The sequence below is a fragment of the Phascolarctos cinereus genome, unplaced genomic scaffold (genome assembly GCF_003287225.1).
Source record: "Phascolarctos cinereus isolate Bilbo 61053 unplaced genomic scaffold, phaCin_HiC Scaffold_4;HRSCAF=312, whole genome shotgun sequence".
In the NCBI taxonomy this organism is placed as follows: domain Eukaryota; kingdom Metazoa; phylum Chordata; class Mammalia; order Diprotodontia; family Phascolarctidae; genus Phascolarctos; species Phascolarctos cinereus.
Genome location: NW_027555847.1, coordinates 528,621,264 through 528,645,443, shown reverse-complemented (window position 1 = coordinate 528,645,443; position 24,180 = coordinate 528,621,264). Strand labels below are relative to the sequence as shown.

General features: G+C 35.8%; 1 protein-coding gene across 2 annotated transcripts in view; it reads right to left on the bottom strand.

Annotated features, from left to right (window-relative positions):
- Positions 1–24,180, bottom strand: part of CCDC102B (coiled-coil domain containing 102B) — a 796,232-nt gene that overhangs the window by 665,287 nt on the left and 106,765 nt on the right. For both annotated transcript variants that reach the window (XM_078153543.1, XM_020985624.1), the window contains one exon: positions 16,803–16,911. In XM_078153543.1, the coding sequence (XP_078009669.1) occupies positions 16,803–16,911 (109 nt within the window). The remainder of the gene's footprint in view (positions 1–16,802; positions 16,912–24,180) is intronic.

Genomic DNA, 24,180 nt, shown 5'->3' with positions numbered 1-24,180 from the left:
TGTGACCCTGGGAAAGTCACTTAACCACACTGCATAGCCCCTTCCCAAAAAAAAAAGAATCTGAGAAATAATTCATATTACATTTTTTAACTTAAATTTTGCCTCAACTTATTTCCCCTTAATAGACAAGATTCTCTTTAATGAAAAAATAATCACTTATCCAAGAAATTCTATTTTTTTTTGACAGTCTGACTAGGAAATAGAATTTTAATCATATGGTATTCTTATGCTTAAGATGCAAATCTGTTCTTCTCAAACTATGCTTTTGCCAGTCTCTCATGGCTGTAATATATTTGCTGAAATATGTATCCTTATACAACAAAAAGAGTATACTTTATTATGTAATAAAATATATGCTGTATTTAAAAAAATGTTCCAGAAAAACATTTTTTGTGATTGCTTCTTCCTATCCTGTCTGGGCTTCCTGTCATATACCCATTTCATTATTTTTCCCTATGTTGCTTCTACAATTCTTGACAGCATAACTGACTTTCCACTTAGTCGATTCAAGTCAAATATTAAATAAAAAAATGATCACCCCTTTTCTTTAATACATGAAGCTGCTTTGATAGTAGTAGCCCCTGTTACCAACCTCCCATTGTGCAGCTTCTATTAACTTTCCCTGCCATTTCATATCAAGTAAGGAGAAAAGTCTGGCATTTTTCTTTCTTCACAGTACCTTGAACATAACAGACACTTAATAAATGTTTGTTGAATGAATGAATGGTGTAGCCAGAAATCAACAACCTAATGATAGGGCTAGTAAATCAATAAGATTATGTGGTATTGCATTTAAAATTTCTCTTTAAAATTTAAAATCTCTTTGGTAACAGAATTTGGGGGATAGGGGTAGAGAGCCTAATGGTGTTTTAATTAAGGAGTCAGAAACAAAACTTAATGATTACTTTAACTGTCAGTCCAGTTTCCATGTTTTTCCTTCTCAGTCCATACCCAGGCCTTCTATAATGCAATCTAAGCTAGACCATTCATCCCAAATCCCCAGTCCTACATTTATAGCCTTTTTTTTCACCTTTTCTAGATAGTCTTATCTCATTCAAGGGTTTTATTTAACATGTATCATTTAACTACTTCCACCTAAATCTTCTTTTCTACCACAATATTTCTCTTTCTGCCTATTTCTATAGACCTGTGAGTATCATGTAACATTTATCTGAATTCTTGACAAGTACAAAATTTACTTAATTATTTGTCTGTGTATATGCATTGATTAGGCCACTCCAGCTCACCATCACTGTAATATCTCAAGCACAAAGATTACATGGATTACACAGGAATTGCTATATGTATATGTGCTTATAATTTTTGGACACTCTAGTAATCCTTAATGGTGATATTATGGAGTAGCAAGGGAGAGTGGCAGCATCATGCAATAAGAATGGGTTTGAATTTAAAACCAAAACCTGAGAGTCCAAGCCTTGGCTCCAATTCTCATTATCCAAGTCCATCCACTTCACTTCATCCTACTGAGATTTCTTTTTATTCATCTTAAAATTAAGATGTTGTCTTGTAAAGGTACAGGCATATTTCATAGCATTGAGTGTCATCCAGATTTCTGGGGTGCCAGCTAAGGCAACAACACAGTGTAGTGGTAAGTACATAAGATGTATAGTCAGAGGAACTAGATTTAAATTCTGGTTCTGCTGCTTACTATCTGTGGGACTCTGGAATGTCACTGAGCCTTAAATTCCTCATCGAGATAATAAGAAATCTGGACCAGATGATCTCTAAAGCCCCTTATAATCTGTGATCATATGGACTCAGGGTGAGATACCACAAACATGAACTAACTTAATCAATATCAGATTAAGAGAAGAGAATGAGCTGGACCTAGTCAATAATTGAGATAGCATTAAGCAAGCCTACAAGAAGTCTGAAAGAGACAGAGGAAATGCTTTTTCTGGTAAACACAGGAGTAGCCAAAACTCATTGTGAAAAGGATTCAAGGCAAAGGTAATGGTCATGTGGAGTATGAAAGTACTAATCAGAGGGTAGCATGTTGTGGACTGAGCACATGACTGGCAATCAAGGGACCTCCATTCTAATTCTGATTCCACCAATGATTGAGTGTGAGGCCTTGGGAGAATCACTTTCCCACTCTGGTCTCATTTTTCTTAGCTGAAGAAACAAGAGGGATGAACCTGAGTTTCTAGGTTCCTTCTAGCTCTAGTGTTGCATGATCCTGGCTATACAACAATAGAATCAAAGGGTGGAGATGAAATTAGGCCCACCCAATGGTAAAAAAGAAAATCATCTGGACCTGAGAACAGGAGAGACCAAAGGACATTTTAAGCAGTTCAAAGATGGTATGGCAATAAATTACCTATCATATGAAAATTCACACAGAATCAAAAAGTTCAGATAAATTTCAATCTGAGATTGAAGATCCATCTAGATTAGCCATTATTATAATATGTAGCTTCTACCTTTTGTGCAAATATAATGAATTCTGAATCTGTTCTATGCTCTTGTTCCTGGACATAGCTAGTGAACACACCCAGACTCTGCAGGACTGTTCTAATATCACTTATACCATCTCTATCACTCCAATTCTACTTGGATTTTCTTAATCCCCTCTCTTATCTACACTTCCTATATTTCTCCAATGATCTTTTTTTTTCATGCTGCCTGCCCCTTCTCTGAGAAAGAATAATTGTAACTATTTTACTTGCTCGTTCAGTGCCAATTAAAATGACTGCAAGATACACCTAGAATTAAAAAAAATTGGAGGTGGGGTGAGGAGTGTGATTCTATCAAATCTATAGAGATTAAAGGATGGATATTAGTTGCTTTGTTTGTAAAATATAAAAGGCAGAATGAATCCTCTACACATTGTGCCTAACAAACTATAGTGTGTCACTAATATTTTTATAAAACATTCCCAAATGCAAAATCCAAATACAAATTTAAACACTAAAAAAAAGTATGTTCCACCAGCTGCTTTATCTTTTCCTTTGTTTCATGAAAATTGTTTTCTTTGCAACACTGATGTGATTCCCTTACTTAAACACCACTCTCTGACTATAAAACAAATATATTTTCACTGGCCACAATAGAATAATAAATCTGTCTCTTTCTCTTCTCCCTACTGTAATTTGATATAAGTCAAAATGGAAATAAATTTACTTCTGCAGGAAGAAAGTGAGAATGTTATTTAAATGACAGATTGGGATGTTTGGTTTGAGTAAGACTGTAACTCTAATGATAAGGCTAAGAAAGATGTCTAAAAAGAGCATTAAAACTCTTATGGCCCTTGTCCAAAAGAAGAGTCAACAAAAAAGAGTAAGGGGCCTTTATCACAAATCAATTATTCAGTAATCCCAATGAATCAAATGCTTTGAATACAAAGATTAACCATTAATGACTGGTGTTTTTTGTTGTTTAGTTAACAATTAGGTGTGATTTGTTCCAAAATCAACACATGGATTTTCATAAAAAGAGTGCTTTCAAAAATAACCTCTTTCTTTTCCATTCATCCCTTATCCAAAAACCTTTTCCCATATTATGTGACACCATCTCACTGAAGGAGAGGGGAAGTTATAAGAGAGCAATTTCAACTAAATCCAGGCTATCAACATGCTTCCTCCTTCCAAAGATTGGTAATGTCTCTCCTTAAATCAATGTGGAGGATGTGGAAATTTTTCAAGAGAATTACAGACAGTCTTCATGTGCAAGTTTGTATAAAATTGAAGAAATACAAAACCTTTCCACATAATGAGGAGCATGAGTTATTTTATGGAAAAAAGAAGGATGTGATAGAGAGGATTCTAAATTGTTAGAAAGCCTAGATTCTATCATATAATCTCAGAGTTGGAAGGGCCCTCAGAGTTCATTAAGTTCAACCTACATCTGAACAAGAATACTCCCTTCAACCTCTTACACAAGTGGTCATCCAAATTTTGAAGATCTCTAGTGAGGGAAAAGTGACTCCTCCTGAAGTAGTACATACTACTTCAAGACAATTCTAGTCAAGATTTCCTTACATTCAGCCAAAATCTGGCACTGTAATTCTCACCCATTATTCCAAGGTATAACTCCTTTGGCCTAACAGAACAAATGTACTCCCTGTTCTATATGATACTCCTTCAATTGTTTAAAGACAGTTTGCTTGCCCCACTTCCCCCAAGTCTTGTCTTCTCTAGGCTAAACATCCATATTCTATCAGATCAAGGTTCTTAACCTACTTTCCATAGACCCATAAGAAGTCTATAAGTCTATTTCAGGGGGAGGAAGGGCTATGAATTTATTTATTTATTTATTTATTTATTTATTATTATTTTAAGAGTTGTTTTCAATATAATTGACTTCCTTTGTAATCTTCTATATTTGATTTTATGAATTTCAAAACATTATTCTGAAAAGCAGCCCATAGTTCTCATCAGGATGCTGAAGGGGTCCTTGGCATCAAAAAAGCTTAATACCCTGCTTTAGAAGAGTATTATATTGAATTGCCTTTAATTTTCTTGTCATCATAGTCACCTTCTTGGTTTTTCTTCAGACCACCAATGTCTTTGAATTTGGGCACTGGCCAGAATGATATTCCAGAGGTTATCTAACTAGAGAAGTGTGATAATTATTTCTCTCATTCTGAACATTATGGCCCTTTGTGCTTGGGTCTATTACCTCCTCACCTTTAATCTTAAGAATGTTATTAAGCCTAGTACCTACCTCAAAGTTGTTGTGAAGATAAAATGAAATAATATTTGTAAATTAGTGCTTATCATAGTAGTTGGCACATAGCAGGTTTATATAAATTCTTATTGTCCCTCCCTACTCCCTTTTTAACAAGTTTCCTTATCTGCAAAATAAAGAAGTAAACCAGATTGATCACATAGTTCTATAAAGGACAATGTTGACAATACTCTAAATCAAATTATTTACAATTAGAGTCACCAATATGTACATGTCACTTAGCAGATCAGACTATAGATGAGACAATAAAAGTACAAGGTTACTGAGCTATTGAATGCCAGTATTATCTATGTAGTGCCAAACGAGCACAGACAGAATAGCAAAGAAAAATTCTTAATACAGTAGCAACTGCGACATGGTCACTATGTTCCAGATACAAGCACCTCTCCTGTGCGATATCCATGCTAGCTATTTTTTGATAACACTTAGGTGTTCCTATTAAATTATTCAATTTTCCCTTCTCAAAATTTTAATGATTTAATTTTTAAAATTCCCTTTAAGAAATATTAGCTATACAAATACTTTTTTTAGTCTTGGTCTATTAAGAACAACTGTTTCTCACTCTAAAAATTTTTAATCTTCCCATAAGTGTTCCCTCCCTTTAGTGCTTAGCTAGGCATTTGTTTTTGAATAGATTCAGATATTTCAAAGAATAGAAATTACTGTAGTTATGGCCCCTGTGAAGTTGAAGAACAGAGAGAAGGCAAAGGTTAATTATTCAGATCTTTTGGAGAAGATTGGAAGTAAAAAGGTAAGAGACTTCCTATGGAGTTTCAGTGAAACAAAATGTATCATGACAACTTTTTCTACTTGTCAATCACTGGTGTATAGGTTTTGGGCCGCTTCATTTCTTATCTCTCTATCTCACTTTTCATTAGCATTGCCTAAGATGTATACCGTTAATATAGTATTCCAGAAAGAATAAATTGAATGCTCAAGTGAGAAATGCTCCTCAAGATCTTACTACTTTGCATTTTTAAAGATGATGTGGAGGTGGGATCTCATCACATTTTTATAATAATCATCCTGATGTTCACCACATCTTTGGATGAACTCTGAGCTTTCTTGCTGTGAGTCTATGCCCTCATAAAGAACGTGCTTATATTCCAAATCTTTTAAGGACCAGTACTCTATGAATCTTCTAATAATTGCTCATAAGAGTACCTGGATGCAGAACTCTACAAAAAAAAAAAGACAGGGTTTTGCTTAGAGCAGTAGTTTAAACTGACCTTGAATCTACAGATTAGAGCATCCTTTTTTCTCATATCTGTAAAATTACATTTTACCATTTACTTGCTGCATGCCAGCAAAATGTACAATCTTTAACTTCATTCCCTCTACAACTTGCTTATTGAATTCACCCATCTGAGAGGAATTCTAACTGTTGCCACCATGGAAGTTGTTAATAGTAGAGTAGAAAAGGATAATTCTCAGCCCCAATAGGTTCTAGGTTCTCTGTCTTGTTCAGGAGGCAAGCCTTTCATCCAGTTCAGCATTATTGGGTTTTTTTTGTAATGTGGATATCAAAATACACACAGTGTATACTACCTAATACTCCAGTCTCTACAATTTGAAATGAAGAGATCTATTGTCTTGTCTAAAGTATTTTGTGGTATTTAAAAATAACAGGCATTTTGTGAATGGCATTTCTATAAACCTAATAAGGAAATAAGAGTTTTTCAAAAGTATACTAAACCATTTCCATGGAACAACAATAACATAGGAGAACAGACCTTAACAGACTGATCATCATATTTGTAGGTCTATACTGCACACCAGTGGTAATATCAAGTACATGCATGTTTCTTTTTTAATTCAATCTTGTGATAAATTCTGTCCTAAACGTTGACTAATTTTTAAAATTAGATAACATTGTTATGAAAATAAAACACAAAATACCTTAAGTTGTGAAACATTTTTGTGTCCTGTACAATACAAGCTTTTGTCAAAATCTGCTAAGTAAAATATGAAAATATAACTGTGAAATTCTGAAAATGTGTGTGTGTGTGTGTGTGTGTGTGTGTGAGAGAGAGAGAGAGAGAGAGAGAGAGAGAGAGAGAGAGAGAGAGAGAAAGAAAGAAAGAAAGAAAGAAAGAAAGAAAGAAAGAAAGAAAGAAAGAGAGGATGGAACATCAGGAAGCATTTAGAATATAGAAGAAATTATTAACTCAATAGTGACTATATGCTTACAAATAGAGACATCAGAAACAGACCACTGGACAAAATTCCTATCCCAGTACAAACATTTGAAGATAGCAAAAATGATTCCAAGATAAGGAAAATAGAAATTTTAACAATAACAATAATTGGGAAAAAAAGACAAAATTATTCCTGAAATAAGCCAAGGCTTAACAATGTGTGCCTGCTTATGTAAGTACATTGGAAACTGTCTTAAGAAGCCACAAGAATGGGGGGGGGGGAGATGAGGAAAAAGAAGGAAGAGAGAAAAGAGGAGGAGGAAGAGAAGGAAGAGGAAGACAGGGAGAGGGAGAAGAACAGAGGAAGATGGAGAGATGGAGGGACAGGGAGAGAGAGAGAGAGAGACGGAAATGGAAGAATAAGGAAAGGGGGAGAGACAGGCATAAAGAGAAGGAGAGAAAGGGAAAAGGGAGGGAGAAAAAAGGGGGAAGAGGAAGGAGAGGAAGGGAGAAATCCTTTTCCAAGGGGGGAGAGTTGGGTTTTTTTTAAGTTTTTTTTATTTAAAATATAAAGCTACCCCCTTCATTCATGACTTCTTAAGAACTATTTCTGTATACAAACCCTTAAAGTACTTAACAAATACTAGTTGACTGACTAAAAATGATATTATTGTTGTTGCTGTTGCTACTATTACTATTACTTTTACTGTTGCTGCTGCTGCTGCTGCTGTTGCTGCTGCTATTACTACTGCTGCTGCTACTACTACAAGATGGAGAAAAGTGACAAGTGTTATTATCACCAAAGATAACTAAAGTGAGGAAGACTCTTAACACATAGGACTTGGGAGATCATGAGACAATTGAATTCAATTCTTCTCTTGGATACTCACTAGCTGTGTGACTATGGATAAGTCATTTTAACTCTCTGAGTCTTAGTCTTTTGGTTGGTTGTTGTTGTTGTTACTAAATATGAATAAGAATAATTATCACATCTACATCATAGAGTTATTGTGAGTTTTAAATGTAATAAGCCACTTAAAGTACTTTGTAAGCCTAAAATGCTATATATATGCCAATTTTTAATGTTATTTTAAATTAGATTTCCGGTTAAAAATAAACTAGATATGGTAGTACATGCCCGTAATCCTGCTATTTGTAATGCTGTAACAAATCTCTTGATCTGGGTAGTTATGAGTTGCAGTGGGCTATCCACATTGTCTGGCATTGATATAGTGAACCCTGGCAGTTGTAGGAGACCAAGAGTTTGTTTAAGGAGGGGTGAACTGGTCAGAGTTGGAGATGGAACAGGTCAAAGCTCTTGTGCTGTACCAGACAGAATCAGGCCCTGAACGTCTAGCTCAGAGAGAGGGAGACTGAGTCTCAAACACACCCATGTTAGACATATATATATATATATGCATACACACACATACATATATATATATACACACACATATATACATACATACATATATACACATATATACATATACATATATACATATCTATACGTACACATATATACACACATATATATACATATACATATATATATGTATGTATGTAAAGAGAGAGACAGAGACAGAGAGACAGACAGAGACAGAGAGACAGACAGAGACAGAGAGAGATGTACACTTCCATAGCAAGTACAGGAGTTGAAATTCCCTCTCCTCAACAAAACTGTGTATATATTCAGCAGGTAGGCTGTAAACTGAGGTGATGTCTCCACAAGAAGAAATTCTTGGCCAGAAATCATCTCTCTTGAGCCTATGAGTGTTACATAAAGAGTGTTGTTTCAAACCTCAAGGAGAAAGTATTGTTGAAAGACTTGTGCTAACCTTTCAAAAGAATATTTGCAGAACAAGATGATCTTGGATACTCATAGTAGTCCATAAACAAATAATTATTCTGTATTTATTGAGTCCTACCTTCCTTCAGGCCCTTAAGGTCTTCCAAGTCTATAGTAACAACCTGTGCTTTGGACTACCTTTAAAAGAGAAATTAAATGTAAGTTGCTCATGGGGCAACAATGATTTCCCCACATCATAATCATTCTAATAAGTTCCCCTTTTAAGACACCTGGTCTCTACCTGCTGCTGATAGAGGGAAATGAACTGGCAGTTTTTAGAGAGGCAATATCCTTTTCATAGGACTCATACTAGTCTAATAACTTACAACAATAGAAGAAAGGACAATCTGTCTTCCCTTTACTACCCCACATCAGCTTCCGTGAATTTAATTACCATCTCAATAGTAGATTCCCAAATCTATCTATCCTGCCCTAACTTTTCTGCTGATTTCTAGTCTCACATCTCCAACTGCCTTTCAGATATCTCAAACTGGATATTCAGTAGACATCTTAAACTTAATATGTCTCAAATTGAAGTATCTTTCCCCCTAAACCTCCCCCTCCGCCCTTGTCCTAATATCGGTTATACTGACACCATTGTCCTAGTCCCTCAGGCTCAAAAGAAGTCATCCTTAATTTCTGTCTCTCAAACACCCCCCCCATATCCGATCCATTGCCAAGGCTTTTCAATTTCACCTTTGTAACATCTTTTGAATATGCTACCTTCTCTCCTCTGACACTGCCACAACTGCAGTACAGGCTATCATTACCTCACACCTGTACTGTTGCAACAGCCTATTGGTGGGTCTGCCTGCCTCAAGGCTCTCCCCACTCCCACCCATCCTCCATTCAGCCAGCAAAGTGATTTTCCTAAAGCACAGGTCTGATCACATCATACACACCCCCACACATGGCTCCTAATTGCCTTTAAGATGAAATACAAAATGCTGTGTTTGGTGTCAAAGCTCTTCGTAACCATATCCTCTCCTACATTATCCATCTTCTTATGCCTTGCTCCCTACCAAGTACTCTTCTAACCAAAGACACCGACCTCCTGGCTGTTCCATTAACAAGATACTCCTTCTCTTGGTTCCAGGCACTTTCTCTGGCTGTTCCCCATGCCTGGAATGCTCTCTTCCATTTCCCCTAATGACCAAGTAGCTTGTTTTAAGTACTAACTAAAACTTCACCTTCAACAGGAAACTTTCTCCAGTCTCTTATTTCTAGTGCCTTCCCTCTGTTAGTTATTTCCTATTTATTCTGTGTATACCTTCCTTGTACGTGTTTTTTTCTTGCTGTCTCCCCCATTAGATGGTGAGCTCCTTAAGGGCAAGTACTGCCTTTTGTCTTTTGTTATAAGCCCAGAATTTAGTACAATGACTGGCACACAGTAGGTGTTTAATAAATGTTTATTGACTGACTGAACCTTCACACAACCATGTCAAATTATTAAAACAAAAAGATGCAGAATTGCTAAAAATAAAAAAATAAATAAGAAGTCAAGAGAACAATCTCTTAGTAGATCATTCCTGGGTTCCCCAATAAACACAGAATTCATCTTTAAGAATAGATGACTTCAAGAGCTTACCTGGAGCATTTATGCTCTGGTGGCCTCTCTGTAATTTTACCATTGCCATTTCATATCTAAGAGGCCAGGTCACAGATACATTGTTCTATAACAATGACACCAGAAAGATGTTCCTGGATTTAGTTGCCTATTCTACTCCTTATAAAAGTTCCCAATTGCTTTGAGATTTATATTAAGGAAAATTATGGGGAGAATAGTTTTGCTATAGAAAACAATTATGCATGATAAATTAAATTCAAATGCCATTATCTGATTCCAGAACCTATACTGTATTCAGACAATGCAAAAGAGTAAATGGGCTAGCTAGAAAAGGATGGCCTTTCTAATGTCATCACTCTTTTCTTTAACTACACGTTGGCTTTTCTGGGGAGATACTAATTTAAATATATAATGTATATATATATATATATGTATATATATATACATATATATATGTATATATATATACATGTATATATATATACATACATACACATATATATGTATGTATATACATATATACATATATATGTATATATATATACATGTATATATATACATACATACACATATATATGTATGTATATACATATATACACACATATATGGATGTATATACATATATATATATGATTAGGTAACAAAATTTCAGCATTTTAGAACTAGAAGGTATTATATTAATACCTTCTAGTTCATAGTGTGATATTATAGTGTAATTTTTCATATTTTTAGATAAGGATACTAGTCACAAGAAAAATAATACCTAAGGTCACAGAGTTAGTTAGATGATGAACCAATATCAAGACTCAAATTTCCTGATGTAAAACCCAGTAATTATTAAAAAAAAATACATGTTTATTTATAGTAGGGCATATTGACCTCAGAATTTATTTGTCAATAAAATCATAAAGACAGAAAAATAGGAAGGAAGACTGCCAGAGTGGGAAGAAAAACAATAACTTGATGAATGGTTTCTTTACTCCTACACTAAATTAATTTTAAAAGATTTCTTCAATATCTTTTTTTGTATATTGCTTATATTCCCTCTATACTTTTGCTCTGTCATTCCTAGAGATTCATCCCTTATAAAAATAATTCTTAAACAAAAACAAAAAGGAAAAGGGGGAAATTTATCAAAATAGATCAAGACATCAAAATATCTGACAATATATGCAATGCTCCACATTTGTGGATTCCTCATCTCTGAAAAAAAAAGAGTAGGAGAGATCTCTTCTTTCATTTGTATCTTTGGAGACAAGCTTGTTCTTCACAATTGCAGAAGATTCATTTTCAGTTGTTATATAGTTCCTATTATTTCCATTTACATTGCTGTACTCATTTTGTATGTTGTTATCCTAGCTCAACTTAACTTCATTCCTTCCCAGTTCATGTAGATCTTTCAATTTTTATCTCTATTCATCATATTCATCATTTCTTAGAGAAAGGCAATGTTGCATTACACTATTTGTTTAGCATTTCCCAATCGTTGTATATCTACTTTGTTTCAAATTTGTTGTTATTCAAAAAAAGTTTTGCAGTAGATATTCTAGTGTATGCAAAGTCTTTTTTTCTTTTTTGTATTTTGTCACTGACCTCTTTGGGATATATGCCTAGTAGATCAAAGAATGTGAACATTTTAGCCCCTTTATTTCTGCAATTTAAGATTTCTTTCCAGAACAGTTGCACTAATTCATAGCTTCACTAAGAACATCATAACGTTTTTATCATTCCACAACAGGACTCCTCAAACACTGAATGTTTCCTATCTTTGCTAATTTACATATTTGCAGGTTGTGAGATAAATATTCAGGTTTTTTATTTACATTTTTAACATTAGTGATTTAGATAATTCTTTCATGGTTTTTAAGAGTAAGCAATACTTCTTTTGGAAATTGTTCATTTTGTTTTACCATTAATCTATTGAAAAATGGCTTTTGGTCTTCTATTTTTATACTAGTTGTCTACATATTTTGTATATTGAGCCAATCACTGACAGATATTTCATTCAAAAATTTTTTTTGCCAGTCTACTGTTTCCATCCTTAAATTAGATGCATTATTTTGTGTGTGTGCAAAAGCTTTTCAAATTCATATAACCAAAATCATAAGTTTTATTTCTTGCAATGACATTTATCTCTTGTTTGGTTAGAAACATATCTCTTGCCCTTACCTGTTAAAAAATGCCTGATTGGGGGGGCAGAGACAAGATGGTGGAGTGAAAGCAGTGACTTGCTTGAGCTCACCCCAAACCCCTCCAAATACTCATAAAAATGGCTCTAAAAAAATTCTGAAGCAGCAGAACCCACAAAAAGACAGAGTGAAACAAATTTCCAGCCCATGACAACCTGGATGATTGATCAGAAAGGTGTATCATGCTGGGCTGGGAGCGCAGCGCAGCGTGGGTGCGCAGGCCTCAGCGAACCTGAAGCAGGCCTCAGAGGACTGAATCTCGGGCAGCTGTGGAGGTTTCCAGACTCCTCAACCCACTAATGCCAAAGACAACTGAGAAGGTCACTGGGAAAAGTTTGTTTCTCAGGTGGTGAGAGAGGAGCACAAGGTCTTAGCTTCATTCCCCAAAAGCATGACCCTGGGGGGGAGGCGGTAACTGCCCCTTTAGCTTCCAGCCTGCAGACTGAGGGGGAATGCAGTGGCTGATCAGAGAGGAATTGCAGGGATCTCTGCAAGTGCTGAGGCAGGAATCTTTTGCTTTGCCTGTGAGTGGATCTGGGTCACAGTTCTGAATGGCAGTCCTGGGGTGAGGAGGAGTGCTGGCATGGTGGAGCTTGTAGTGGCTATGAAGAGAAAATCCTCCTCACAGTTCCAGGACAGAAAGGAGTACTTGTGGTCACTAATAGACCAGGCACAGGCCAGGAAAGGAAGAAACACCTTGCCCCTTATCATACCACCTTGCAAGAACTGAAAATTTACTGGTCCCTACAAGTATCTCTGAAAACAGCTATACAAACCCCTGAAGCTTGGGACAGTACATTCCCCCACTTGGAAGCAGACTCTTACCTTAACAAAGAGTTTAAAACTCAAGTAATTGTCCAGGATCATGAACAAGCAGTACAAAAAGAGTCAGACTATATTATCTTACTTTGGTGACAAAGAAGATCAACATATACAACCAGAAGAAGACAACAAAGTCAAAGCTCCTATATCCAAAGCCTCCAAGAAAAATATGAATCAGTCCCAGGCCTTGGAAGAGCTCAAAAGGGATTTTGAGAAGCAAGTCAGGGAAGTAGAGGAAAAACTGGGAAGAGAAATGAGAGTGATGTAAGAAAATCATGAAAAACAAGTCAACAGCTTGCTAAAGGAGACCCAAAAAAATACTGAAGAAATTAACACCTTAAGAAATAGTCTAACCCAAATGGCAAAAAGGTCCAAAAAGCCAATGAGGAGAAAAATGCCCTAAAAAGAAAAATTGGCCAAATGGAAAAGGAGGTCCAAAAGACTACTGAAGAAAATACTTAAAAATTAGAATAGAGCAATGGAAGCTAGTGACTTTATGAGAAATCAAGACATTGTAAATCAAATCCAAAAGAATGAAAAATTGGAAAAAAAATGCGAAATATCTCATTGGAAAAACAACTGACCTGAAAAATTGATCCAGGAGAGAGAATTTAAAAATTATTGGACTACATGAAAGCCATGATCAAAAAAGAGCCTAGACATCATCTTTCAAGAAATTATCAAGGAAAACTGCCCTGATATATTAGAACCAGAAGGCAAAATAGAAATTGAAAGAATCTACCAATCTCCTCCTGAAAGAGATCCCCAAAGGAAAACTCCTAGGAATATTGTAGCCAAATTTCAGAGTTCCCAGGTCAAGGAGAAAATATTACAAGCAGCCAGAAAGAAACAATCCAAGTATTGTGGAATCACAATCAGGATAACTCAAGATTTAGCAGCTTCTACATTAAAGGACTGCAGGGCAGGGAATATAATATTTTGGAGGGCAAAGGAGATAGGATTACAACCAAGAATCACCTACTCAGTAAAACTGAGTATAATCCTTCTGGGGAAAAAATGGTCATTCAGTGAAATAGAGGACTTTCAAGCATTCTTGATGAAAAGACCAGAGCTGAATAGTACATTCGACTTTCAAATACAGGACTCAAGTGGAACGTGAAGAGGTAAACAGGAAAGAGAAATCATAAGAGACTTATTAAGATTAAACTGTTTACATTCCTGCATGGAAAGATGATATTTATAACTCATGAGACCTTTGTCAGTATTAGGGTAGTTGGAGGAAAAAAATTGTATGTATGTAGCTAGACAAACAGATAGACAGATAGATAGATAGATAGATAGATAGATAGATAGATAGATAGATAGACAGATAGTCAGATGGCACAGGGTGAGTTGAAGATTAAGGGGTCATATCTGGAGAATAAAATTAAGGGATGAGGGAGGATTATACTCGGAGAAGAAGAAAGGGAGAGGTAGAATGGGGTAAATTAACTCACAAAAAAAAACAGAAAAGAAAAGTCTCTTACAGTGGAAGGGAAGCAGGGGAAGGTGAGAGGGAATGAGTAAATCTCATTCTCATAGGATTTGGCTTAAGGAGGGAATAACATACACGTTCAATTGGGTATGGAAGTTTGTCTTACCCTACAAGAAAATAGGGGGAGAAGGGGATAAGAGAGCATGGGGATGATAGAGAGGAGGGCAGATTGGAAAAGGGTGTAATCAGAAGTAAATACTTCTGAGAAGGAACAGGGTCAAAAGAAAGAATAGAATAAATGGGAGGGCAGAATAGGATTAAGGGAAATCGAGTTAGTTTTTCACAACATGTCTGCTATGGAAGTGTTTTGCATAACTGCACATGTACAACCTATATTGAGTTGCTTGCCTTTTCAATGAGGGTGGGTGGGAAGGGAGAAAGAGAGAAAATTTGAAACCTAAAGTTTTAAAAACATATGTTTAAAAAAAAGTTTTCACATGCTATCAGGAAATAAGAAATACAGGAAATGGGGTACAGAAGACTATTCTGCCCTACAGGAAAATAGAAGGGGAAGGGGATAAGAAAAGGAGGGAGAGAAAGAAAAGAGGACAGACTGGGGGAAGGGATATTCAGAATGCATGCCATCTTGGGGTGGGGGGAGGGTGAGATGGGTTAAAAATTTGGGACTCAAAACCTTGCGGAAATGAATGTTGAAAACTACAAATAAATAAATTTATATATTTTTTAAAAAAGTCTGATTTAGGGGGCAGCTAGGTGGTGCAGTGGATAGAGCACCAGCCCTGGAATCAGGAGGGCCTGAGTGCAAATCTGGCCTCTTAACACTTACTAGCTGTGTGACCCTGGGTAAGTCACTTAACCCCATTGCCTAGCCAAAAAAAAAGTAGGATTATTTTTTTTTAATTTCTCATGATTCAATCTTTAATAGCCTGGTCACCTATCCAATTTAAATTTATTGTTCAATAAAGTTTAAGATGTTAGTCTAATCCTACTTTCTGACAGTATGTTTTGTAGTTTCTCAAAAGTTCTTATCAAAAAGGGATTTCTTCTTAAGTGATTTATGTTTTCAGCTTTACTTAGCATCACGTTATTGAGTTATATTCCTTCTGATTCTCCTTGTCAAGTCTGTTTCATTATTTTACTTTCATGTTTTTAATCACTAGTGGATGGTTTTGAAAATTGCTGCTTTATAATATTTTGACATCTAGACATACTATTCCCTTTTCATTCATTTTTAAAAATTATTGCCCTGGGTATCTTAGATTTTTTTACTTCAAAATAATTTTGTTATTATTTTATCAAGGTATTTTTTTTGAAGAATCTCTTTGATAGATTGATAGGCTTAGCATTAAAACTTGTAATAATATCATTTTATTATAGTGAGGTGACTTAGCCATAAAAACTAAATATTCTTCCAGCTTTTTATTTTAATTCTTTATTTTTAAGGCATATTTTAAATTGAAACTATGCAAGTATTTAGTATGCTTTGGTAGCTGAAGTTCCAAATATTTTCATTTTGTAGTTATTTTGAATGGAATTTCCATTTATATTATTTTTGTCTTAGATTTTTTATCGTATAGAAGTGCTGTTGATTTTTTGTGAAAATATTTTGTAGTTTGAAACTTTGTTAAAGTTATTGCATCAGTTAGTTTTCTGTGAATACCCTAGGATTTCATAAGCAAGCAATTATGTAATCAACAAATAGGGATAGCTTCAGATACATGTTTCTACTGTGCTTCACATCTTGTAGGCCCCTGACATCATTACATAATTAGATACTGAAACAGTATTGTGTAGAACAAAGACCAAAAAGAAACAAACACATGAAAAGTACAGCAAAGAATGTTGGTTCACCATTGAAAATGCTAACTTCTTAAGGATTTCTTAAAAATATTTGATTTATGCCCAATCTACTCACTATGTACTTCACAGTTTCATGTTTTTGAGCAATCCTGCTTTTCTGTATGACTTATCGAAAGACCTCCAAATATCATATAATATAAACACCCCATGACTGAGAACAATTACATATTTTAAAATATTTCTAGCCAAGGAGGCATTCATGCCTACATACCTGGTTTAAACTCATCTTTTTTGATTCTTTCATTTCTTCATACTTGCATTTCCAAAGAGACAATGCTGACTCGAGTAACTCAACTTCTTTTTCCAAAGATGAACGCATTCTAGGAAATTTCAAACAAAACATTTCTAAGACCAATACAAATTAATGAAAAATCACTTTATATATATATGATTAGTAACTCCTTATTTCTATTTAACCATACTTAAGTTATATTCTGAGATTAACAAAATCATTAACCCAGAAATTTCATAAAAAAAGTATGTATATTGACAAAGTCTAAGCTTTCGATTCTGGGAGCCAAGATGGTGGACTGAAAAGGTAGTCGTTCTCACTCTCCTCTATGAACCTCTGCAAACCCAAAAAATATCACCCCAGAAAAAAAACACTGGAACAGCTGACCTAGAAGAGACAGGGAACAGCAGTGCAGCAGCCTGGCAAATGGGTCTCCCAGTTCCTCAGCAAAAATAAGGGAGGCAGAACTACAAGGGGCCCCAGGCAGATAAGTGCCGTGCAGTATTCATCTGAAAAGAGGTGAAGAAAACAATCTAAAAGCTTCCTAAAGCCCTGGCTTTGCTGGTTCCAACCCAGCACCATGTAAGCTGTCAGAGCCCTGCAGGCTCCAACTGTGAAGAAAACCTGAAGCCCAGGTGGTAGAACAGGCAAACACCAACACCTGGACCTCCCAGTGCCTCGGTGAGTGTGGACGGAACCAGTGGAAACCAGCTCAGAAAACCACTAGGTGCCTCAGCACTCTACTGCAAAGGAATCTTCCAGTGCATTAGCAGAAATGAGGGAGACAACACTGCAGGGGGCCCCAGGCAGATAAACACCCTGCAGCGCCCATCTAAAAGGAGCTAAAGAAAGCTAAGGGAAAGGAAGAGCAGGCAACCTAGAATTGCCTGAAAGTTCCAGCCTTGCTGATTCCGGCCCAACACAAGGTAAGCTGCAAGAACCCTACAGCCTCCAACTGTCAACATAAGAGGCCCCAGCACACAAAGCCAGTGACCAAGACCTAGGCTCTCAACACAAGAAGCTTGGGTCAGTGCCCTTTGTTTCCCAGCAGGAGAGCTCAATCTCTTTAAAGGCCAGGGAATAAAGAAACACCATAAGTAAAAAGAAACGCATCATAGATTCATATTATGAGAAGAGTGAAGATCAAGACAGAAATTCTAAAGAGGACAACATTGTCAACAAACCCACATCTGTAACAACAAAAGGGAATATGAACTGGTCTGAAGCCCAAAAAGCCTTCTTAGAAGAGCTCAAGAAGAATTATGATAGTCAAATGAGAGAGGTAGAAGAGTCCTTCAAATATACAATTGGCCAATTGGAAAAAAAATACCATGAAGAAAACACAATTGGCCAATTGAAGAAGGAAGGACAAAAACTAACAGGAGAGTACACTGAAGAAAACAAGTCCATAAAAACCACGATGGGCCAATTGAAGAAGGAAGGACAAAAACTAACAGAAGAAAACAATCTGTTAAAACCTAGAATTGGACAAATCAAAACTAATGACTCTATGAGAGAGAAAGAATCAGTCAAACAGAAAAAAAAATGAAAAAACAAATGAAAACGTAAAAGGCCTCACTGGTAAAACAACCGACCTGGAAAATCGATTCAGGAGAGACAATTTAAAAATTATTGGACTACCTGAAAATCATGATGAGAAAAAGAGCCTGCACAGTATCTTTCAGGAAATCGTAAAGGAAAACTACCTTGAAGTCCTAGAACCAGAAGGGAAAATAACCATAGAAAAAATACACCCATCACCACCTGAAAGAGATCCCAAATTGACAAAAGCAAGGAATATGATAGCAAAATTCCAAAATTACCAGATGAAAGAGAAGGTGGTGCAAGCAGCCAGAAAGAAACAATTTAAATATCATGGAATCACAGTCAGGATTACACAGGACCTTGCAGCTTCTACATTAAAAGACCGTGGGGCATGGAACATGATATTCTGTATGGCAAAAGAGCTTGGATTGCAGCCAAGGATCAACTACCCAGCAAAAATGAACATGATTTTTAAGGGAGGAGATGGACATTCAATGAAATAAGAGACTTCCAAACCTTCCTGACAAAAAGACCAGAACTCAACAAAAAATTTGATCTTCAAGTACAAGATTCAAGAAAGACAGAAAAAGGTAAATGAGACAGAAAGATACAATATGTTGTTAATAAGGGCAGACGGCTTACATCCCTACAAGGAAAGATGACACTTGCAACTCTTGAGAACTGTATTGTTATTACACCATGTTAAAGGAGTGTACCTGAAGGGGGTGGATGTTAGTTGGCTTTGATGTAATGATAAAAAAAAATCTAATCAAGTGGGTTAAATGGATCCAAGTAAGTGGATTAGTCTGATCTTAGAAAATGTACTGAGAAAAGAGGAGGCAGACAAGGGTAAATTACATTATAGGAAAAGACACAAAATCCTATTACAGCAGAGGTAAAGAAGCGGGGTGGGGGGTGAGCATTGTTTGAACTTTACTCTCATCAGATTTGGCTTAAGAAAGGAATAACATAATCAGTTAGGTATAGAAATCTAACTTGCCCTATAGGCAGTAGGAGGGAAAGGGGGAAAGAAAAGGGAAGGGGAATAGAAGAGATGGAATAAGCAGTAAGGGTAAAGGGGAAGAAAAGGGAAAGGGATAATAGAAGGGAGGAGGGACTAAGAGCTGGTTTTATGCAAAAAACAATAAAATAGATAAGCCTTTGGTTAATTTAATTTAAAAAAGAAAAGAACAAAAGCAAATTACCAGTATCAAGAATGAAAAGGGTGAAGATACCACCAAAGAAGAGGAAATTAAAACAATAATTAAGAATTATTTTGCCCAACTATACGCCAACAAGTTTGAAAATCTTAGTGAAATGGATACATATTTACAAAAATATAAATTGCCCAGATTAATAGAAGAGGAAGCGAAATACTTAAATAACCCCATCTCAGAAAAAGAAATTAAACAAGCCATTGATGAACTCCCTAGGAAAAAATCTCCAGGGCCAGATGGATTTACATGCAAATTCTATCAAACATTTAAAGAACAATTAATTCCAATACTATATAGACTATTCGGGAAAATAGGTGAAGAAGGAATCTTACCAAATTCTTTTTATGATACAAATATGGTGTTGATACCTAAACCAGGAAGAGTCAAAATAGAGAAAGAAAATTATAGACCAATTTCTCTAATGCATATAGACACAAAAATTTTAAACAAAATACTACCAAGTAGATTGCAGCAACTTATCACAAGAATAATACACTAAGACTAGGTAGGATTTATACCAGGAATGCAGGGTTGGTTCAATATTAGGAAAACTATCAGCATCATTGAGCATATCAACACCAAAACCAACAGAAACCACATGATCATCTCAATAGATGCAGAAAAAGCTTTTGACAAAATGCAACACCCATTCCTATTAAAAACACTAGAAAGCATAGGTATAAATGGAGTCTTTCTTAAAATAATAAATAGCATATATCTAAAACCTTCAGTAAGCATTATATGTAATGGGGACAGGCTAGAAGCATTTCCAATAAGATCAGAGTGAAAGAAGGATGTCCATTATCACCAGTGATATTCAATATTGTACTAGAAACTTTAGCTTTAGCAATAAAAGAAAAAGAAATTGAAGGCATAAGAATAGGCAAAGAAGAAACAAAGCTATCACTGTTTGCCGATGACATGATGATATACTTAGAGAATCCTAGAGAATCAAGTAAAAAACTACTTGAAATAATAAACAACTTCAGAAAAGTTGCAGGCTATAAAATAAACCCACAAAAATCATCAGCATTTCTATATATTACCAACAAAGCCCAACAGGAAGAGATAGAAAGAGAAATCCCATTTAAACAAACTTACTGTAGACAATATAAAATATTTAGGAGTCTACCTCCGGAAACAAACCCAGGAACTCTATGAACACAATTACAAAACACTTTTCACACAAACAAAATCAGATCTAAATAATTGGAAAAACATCAGTTGCTCATGGGTAGGCCGAGCTAATATAATAAAAATGACAATCCCACCTAAGCTAATTTACTTATTCAGTGACATACCAAACTACAAAAAAATTATTTTATAGAGCTAGAAAAAATAATAAGATTCATTTGGAAAAAACAAAAGGTCCAGAATATCAAAGGAATTAATGAAAAGAAATGCAGGGGAAGGTGGCCTAGCAGTTCCAGATCTTAAATTGTATTATAAAACAGCAATCATCAAAACTACCTGGTACTGGCTAAAAAATAGGGAGGTAGATCAGTGAAATAGGACAAATATGCAAGACACAGTAGTCAATGACTATAGTAATCTATTATTTGATAAACCCAAAGACTCCAGCTTGTGGGATAAGAACCCACTCTTTGAAAAAAAAATGCTGGGAAAACTGGAAAAGAGTATGGCAGAAACTAGGCATAGACCCAAATCTTACACCATATACCAAAATAAAGTCAAAATGGCTTCCTGATATAAAGGCTGATATCATAAGTAAATTGGGAGAACAAGGAATAGCTTACCTAACAGATCTATGGGAAACAGATTTCCTGACCAAACAGGAGATAGAGAACATTATGAAAAGCAAAATGGATAATTTTGATTACATTAAATTGAAAAGTTTTTGCACAAACAAAGACAATGCAACTAAGATTAGAAGGAGGGTAGAAAATCGGGAAAGAATTTTTACAACCAGTCTCTCTGATAAAGGTCTCATTTCTAAAATATATAGAGAATTAAGACAAATTTATAAGAACACAAACCATTCCCCAATTGATAAATGGTCAAAGGATATGAACAGGCAGTTCTCAGAAGAAGAAATTAAAGCCATCTATAGTCATATAGAAAAAAGCTCTGAATCATTATTGATTAGAGAAATGCAAATCAAAACAACTCTGAGGTACCACAGCATCCCTATCAGATTGGCCAACATGACAAAACAGGACAATGATAAATGTTGGAGGAGATGTGGGAAAATTGGAACACTAATACATTGTTGTTGGAGTTGTGAAATGATCCAACCAGTTTAGAGAACAGTTTGTAACTATGCCCAAAGGGCTACAAAAATGTACATACCCTTTGATCCAACAATAGCACTTCTAGGGTTATATCCCAAAGAGATCAAACAAATGGGAAAAGGACCCACATGTACAAAAATATTCATAGCAGCTCTTTTTGTGGTAGCAAAGAATTGGAAATTGAGAGGATGTCCATCAATTGGGGAATGGCTGAGCAAGTTGTGGTATATGAATGTAATGGAATACTATTGTGCTATAAGAAATGATGAACAGGCTGACTTCAGAAAAACCTGGAAAGACTTATATGGTCTAATGCTGAGTGAAGTGAGCAGAACCAAGAGGATTTTGTACATAGTAACAGCCACATTACTCAATGGCTAATATTGTTAAACTGAACCCTTCTTAGCATTACAAGGATCTAAGACATCTCTAGAGGCATCGGGATGGAAAATGCTGTCCACATCCAAAGAAAGAACTATGGAAGTCGAATCACTATCACTTATTTTTACCTTCTGTTGAGTTTTGTTTCATCTTTCTGATGGTTCCTTCTATTGGTTTTAATTTTTACTTACAACTTCACTAATGTGAAAATATGTTTAATAGGAATGTAAATGTAAAGCCTATATAAGATTATGCACCATCTTGGGGAGGGTGGCAGGAGAGGAAGGGGGATAAAAATTTTCAACTCAAAAGCATATGGAAGTGATTGTTGATAAATCAAAACATATTAATAAAAGTTTTTAAAATGTCTAAGCCAAAAAAATAAACTACACGTACAAAGATGTTTCTAGCAAGATATTTTGTGGCATCAAAACATTGGAAGCAAAGTGAATTTTCATTGATTGGGAAGGATTTAAAGAAACTGTAATATATATAATTCATTTTAAAAAATGAATGTGGGGAGGAAGGGCAGAACCAAGATGGTGGCATAAAGGCAATGACTCATCTGTGCTCTCCCCAAAACCACTCCAAATACCTTAAAAAATCACTCTAAACAAATTCTAGAGCAGCAGAACCTGTAAAAACCCAGCCCAAAACAACTTGGAAGGTTGGTAGAAAAGGTCTGTTGCACCAGGGTAAGAAAGGAGCACAGTTGCACACTTCATCAGCCCATACCAGGCTCCAGCAAATTAGGAGCAGGCCTTGGGGCAATGCAATCACTGGCAACAGAGGTGGTTTCCAGATTTTTCAGCCCAAGAGAAGCCAAAGACAATTTAGAAGGTCAGCAGGAAATGTCTGATACATCAGGGTGAAAAAGAAGCATAGTACAGCACAGGCCAAGCCAGAACAGGCCAGACCACAGCTAACTAGGAGCAAGCCTTTAGAGTGAATGCAGCAGCTGCTGCTTCCTGAGCTCTCTGGCCACAAACAGGTAAGGGGGTCAAACAACAGGTCAGAAGGACATTACAGGGGTCTTTTTGCTAGCACTGAGGCAGGACTGTTATTTTGCCCATACTGGAATCCAGGTCACAGTCCTAGAATGAGGAGGAACACTAGAATAGCAGAACTTATGGCCCAAGTGGGGGCTGGGACCTCCTCACAGTTCTAAGGCAGAAAAGAGTGCTTGTGGTCACTCATAGACCAGAGCACAGACCAAGACCTATGCTTAGATCATACCACCTGGAAAAACTGAAAAGTAACAGGTCCCTAGAAGTATCTCTGAAAACAGCAGCAAAAACCCCCTGAAGTTGGGATAGTGTGCCCTCTACACTAGAAACAGAGCCTACTTTAACAAAAGTTAAAAATCAAGCAACAGACTAGAAAAATGAGCAAGCAAAGGGAAAAAACTCTGACTACGAGAAAGTAACTATGGTGATAAGGAAGATCAAAACACATATGCTGAAGAAGATAACAAAGTCAAAGTTCTTACATCCAAAGCCTCCAAGAAAAATGTGAGGTGGTCTCAGGCCATGAAAGAGCTCAAAAAGGATTTTAAAAATCAAGTTAAAGAGGTGGAGGAAAAATTGGGAAAAGAAATGAAAATCATGCAAGAAAATCATGAAAAATGAGTCAACAACTTGGTAAAGGAGAAATACACACACACATATACACACACACACAATATGGAAGAAAAGATGCCTTAAAAACAGACTAAGTCAAATGGTAAAAGAGGTCCAAAAAGCCTATGAGGAGAAAGATGCCTTAAGAAGCAGAACTGGCCAAATGGAAAAGGTGTTCCAAAAACTCACTGAAGAAAATCATTCCTTAAAATTAGAATGGAACAAATATAACCTAATGACTTTATGAGAAATCAAGAAACAATAAAAACCAAACCAAAAGAATGACAGAATAGAAGACAATGGGTAATACCTCAATAGAAAAATAATTGACCTGGAAAATAAA